The 4,227-nt window shown below is 33.2% G+C and overlaps 1 protein-coding gene across 1 annotated transcript; it reads right to left on the minus strand.

Moving 5' to 3' along the window:
• Window positions 1–1,951: 1,951 nt before the first annotated feature.
• Window positions 1,952–4,000, minus strand: LOC148931231 (homeobox-leucine zipper protein HAT22-like). Its single transcript, XM_089067604.1, has 3 exons — window positions 3,524–4,000; window positions 3,364–3,443; window positions 1,952–2,437 (listed from the first exon to the last, which is right to left on the minus strand). Exons 1-3 carry the CDS (start codon window positions 3,869–3,871, stop codon window positions 2,173–2,175), a joined length of 693 nt encoding a protein of 230 aa, XP_088923730.1. The 5' UTR covers window positions 3,872–4,000; the 3' UTR covers window positions 1,952–2,172.
• Between the last annotated feature and the right edge of the window lie 227 nt (window positions 4,001–4,227).

Consider the following 4,227-nt stretch of genomic DNA (forward strand, 5'->3'; position numbering starts at 1 on the left):
GATATTATTTTAGATCTGCATCTCACCTTCTTTCATTTTCTCTCCGGCTCGATTTCTTTAATTTTTTCCTACACTTTTTTAGTCTTACTATGTTATTTTGTCTATTTAGAAGTAGTCTCTTTGCCCATAGCTACCTTGCCTCTCTATCTTTTCAAAATCTAAAAGTATTATTTTTATTTATTAGTAATACTCTAAAGTCTTAGTTAATTAATTGACAATATTATTATAGAGGAGTGATTAATTGCTAATTAATTAGCAATCTCAAACTAAGACTAAATCTTAGCCATTAGATTAGAAGATCTAGTGGTTGAAATTATGCCACATGCATTATATTTTTAATTAAGAAAATAAATAAATAAAATTAGAGAGTATTAATGTCAATTCCCTCTCATTAAAATCATCTTAAAACGTTAAATTTACGTAATTCTCTCGATTTAAATTATTTTTTCGCAAAAAATATATCAAATTAAAAATAACTTTATAAGGATTCCAACGAGATATCAATTGCATATGTTCCGACGACGTTCGGATGATGAAATTTGATATTTTTTATTTTAGTTTTCGTAAATGTTGATAACTAGATTTTTATCAATAAATACATGAAAAAATCTCAATAAAACCATGTAAAAATCTCAATAAATATGTGTTGATATTTTCGAGGAAAATAAGTCATAACATAGGAAAATAAGTCATAACATATTGGGAGGATTTAACTTCCTTCCAGAATATATTACTCCATTCCTGTAGGTTTTACTTCATTCCAGTAGGATTATTACTTCATTCCAGTACGTATAAGCAGACTCATCGTCGCGAACCGTTCTTTCTCCCTGCAATGTCTATCACCGCCGTCGCAGCGCTCTCTAGTCGCTGCTGTGAAAGACTCCACGTAGACCTGCGCCATGATCGGTCTTGTCTTCATTCATTCTCTCGGCAAGAGTCAGCGGACAAAGACGTCAAGGCCATCCCATTGACATTGTGACAGTCCCTAAATTCTAGCTATGACAACAAAATTAAGTGATACCCTAATTGGATGGTGTAATAAACTATTTGAATGAAGTATGTGTAGAAGCATTAAGTTCTACTGGAATGATGTAAAAACCTTGTCCAATGAAGTAATAAACCTACAGGAATGAATTGTATTTTTAAAAGTAAATAAAGTAAAAATCTAGTTCAATGAATTCGAATTAAACATAAGTTGAATCATTTCAAAACTTTTTGGAAGTAAGTAAAAATATCATGTAGTTTCAAGCTACTATGTACCAGAATGAAGTAATAAATCTACTAGAATGAAGTAAAATGAGCTTGTAATGAAGACAGAAATAATTTACACATCAACGAATCTCATAAAAAAACTAGATCTAATGGCCCTAATTTGATCTCTAGTTTGCCCCTTAAAATTAGTTCGACATTGATCATAACTCTCATTTAATAACTATATCTAATCCTATCATTTATATATTAACAGAAAAATCTAACTAAGGAGTACTCACTCTATCTCATAAAATAGGGATTTTGTGAATGACACAAGTTTTAATGTGAAATTGGTAAAGTAAGAGAAGTTTAGAAAGAAAAGGTGATTGAAGTATTGTTATTAGAGAATGAGGCCCACCTTATAATAGAGAAAAAATTTACCTAAAATAGAAATGGACTATCTTTGGGGTACAAACCAATATAGAAAAAAGAAGACTATTTTTATGGGACGGAGGGAGTAAGTAATACTCCCTACGTCCCTCTGTAGCTGAGTCATATTCTCTTTTTTTGTCCTACTATAGCTAAGTCATTTCCTATTTTAACAAAAAAAACAAAAAATTTCTTCTCTCTTAACTTATCCTCGATTGTTGCATTCTCTCATCATATCTCTATCTTTTTTTTTCTTTACTACTTTATTATCCATTACTTAATTCACTTAACATAATTTTTTCTTCAGTTTCATGTCGAAAAGAAACACATCTACTATAAAAATAGTGTATATTATTTAAATAATTACAATATAAAACTATTACACGCGCAAGTAAGAGTAGAAAAAAAAAATAAAAGAAAAAATGATTAGTAATTTCCTAATTTCTATAAATTAGATGAATATATATAATTTTATATCTTGCTTTTCTACAAGCCCTTAACCGAATAAAAAACAGGGTTGGGGGATTCCTACTATTTTTTGCAGAAATTGAATCAACAAGCTGCAGATGGATTGGTGAAAGGATTATAAAAGTGAGGCTTGGTGTTGGCGAAGGTCTTAGCGGCGTTATCGGCGGCGCCGCCGATCCTCTCGCAGGAAGGGCACATGGTGAGTGTTGCCGCCGGCAGCTGCATGTAAAGCGGCTGAGATAATTTGAGCTCCTGCAATTCCTTGTGCAGTCGCCGGTTCTCATCCGTTAGCGTCTCGCAGCATTTCTTCAATAATTCGCAGTCTACTTCTGTTTGCTTAAGCTTAATTCTGTCATTTTAAATTGCAAAAATAAACACTAGTTAATGTTTTCTTTAGGAAAATTGGTAAAAAAACACTCACACAAAAATTTAAAAGTATTTTTAAATGTTACAAACTTTTCGAACAGTGCGGATTTCTCGTACTAAAGTTTCCGATACCTACATGTAATTCCAAAAAAAACTAGGAGTATATGTAATAGTTGGAGCTACAGTGTATCTAGTGGGGAAGATGAAACTATTGATGATATGAATGCTCTATAATTAATGTCGCCATTCCACGTAAGCAAAATTTATGCAGGAAAAATTTTAGTGTGAAAAATTTGTACAATTAAAAAAATTACTCCCTCCATCCCATTTTAGGAGTCTCATTTGAGTTTGACACGAATTTTAGGAAAGGTAAAGAAAACTTGTAAAAAAATATAGTAGAATATGGATCCTACTTTTACATGGAGTATTAATAAAATGTGAATGGGAGAAGGTTAGTGGAATGTGAGGCTTATTATCATTTGTGAAATATTTTAATCAGAATTCCTAAAATAGGACACTAAAAAATGATAAACCAGAACTGCTAAAATGGGATAGAGAGAGTAATAATTTTTAAGACCATTTTTCAAAGGTTTTGGGAAATATGATTATTATGAAAGTTTATGATTTTTATAACTACTTTTCCTTTCCTCTATATCCCACCCCACAAATATGTATACATTTTGGTTGAACGCGGTTTTAATGCATAATTATTAAAGTAAGAGTAAGGTAGAAAGAAAAAGTAATTAATATATTGTTAACGAAAAATGAGTCTCACGTCATTAAATTAAAAAAAAAAAGTTTTCAAAATTAAAAAATGCATATTTTTGTAGGATAAATTAAAAATAAAAGGGTTCATATTATCGGAGGTGGAGGCCGTATATAGAAATGAAATTGAGGATGAAACCAAACCTGGCTCTGCGATTCTGAAACCAGACTTCAACCTGTCGCGGTCTGAGCTTCAATTCACGAGCCAAATCTTGCTTTTGTTTCTGATCAAGGAAGCCAAATCAGCAAAGACTTTTTTCCTATAAATTAGTGACTGAGGAGAGAAAAAGAGATGATTAATTACAGGATTGAGAGTGCTGTGCTGCTTGAAGCTTTCCTCAAGAAGAGCCGTCTGCGCTTTGCTAAGCCTAAGTTTCTTCCTACCCGGGGGGCCGTCTTCTTCTTCATCCTCGCTTCCGATTTCTCTCTCTCTCTTCACACTAACAGTGGAGAAGGACGACGCTGCGCTGTCCTGTCTGTACAGATCGGAATCGTCCTTCTTCGCACCGGAGAGGCTCAGAGTCAATGACGGCTCCGTGGTTTTTCTTATGTGATCACCATTTTTTGTGGGGATTTTGGAGGTGAGTGATGATGGTGAGTAGTTTCCCAGCCCCAAAACCAGTCCTGTGTTGCATAAATCTTTAAAATTCATTTGTAGAGAAGAGGAGAAGAAAAGTGTTTGTGGTTTTGGATTGGAAATGGGGAATGTGAGAGAGGAGTTTTGAAATGGGAGAAATGGTGGGTGGGTGCCTCATTTGTAGTATGAATAATATTCAACAAAAGGAATTAATGAGGAATGGAATTTTGCGTGAAAATTGAAATGATGGAAACTCACTATAGTCTCCTTCTCTCTCTAACTCATATTTTCAGTGTCCTATTAAAAATAACTTTTTTTTTAAGAGTGAACTGCAAAAATGGTCCCTGGACTATGGGTTTATCTCGCTCATAGTCCCTGGACTTTAAAAATATCGCCAGTAGTCCTTGGACTAAGGGTTTATCTCGAAATTG

Source organism: Salvia hispanica, chromosome 3 (genome assembly GCF_029641045.1).
Source record: "Salvia hispanica isolate PSC_SH4W2 chromosome 3, Shi_PSC_v1, whole genome shotgun sequence".
Classification (NCBI taxonomy): Eukaryota; Viridiplantae; Streptophyta; class Magnoliopsida; order Lamiales; family Lamiaceae; genus Salvia; species Salvia hispanica.

Coding starts and splice junctions, on each gene's coding strand:
- LOC148931231 (XM_089067604.1), bottom strand. CDS start 3,871: ATGAATTTTAAAGATTTATGCAACACAGGACTGGTTTTGGGGCTGGGA. Junction 3,444..3,523: donor AGCACAGCACTCTCAATCCT/GTAATTAATCAT, acceptor TTCCTTGATCAG/AAACAAAAGCAAGATTTGGC. Junction 2,438..3,363: donor TTTCAGAATCGCAGAGCCAG/GTTTGGTTTCAT, acceptor TTAAAATGACAG/AATTAAGCTTAAGCAAACAG.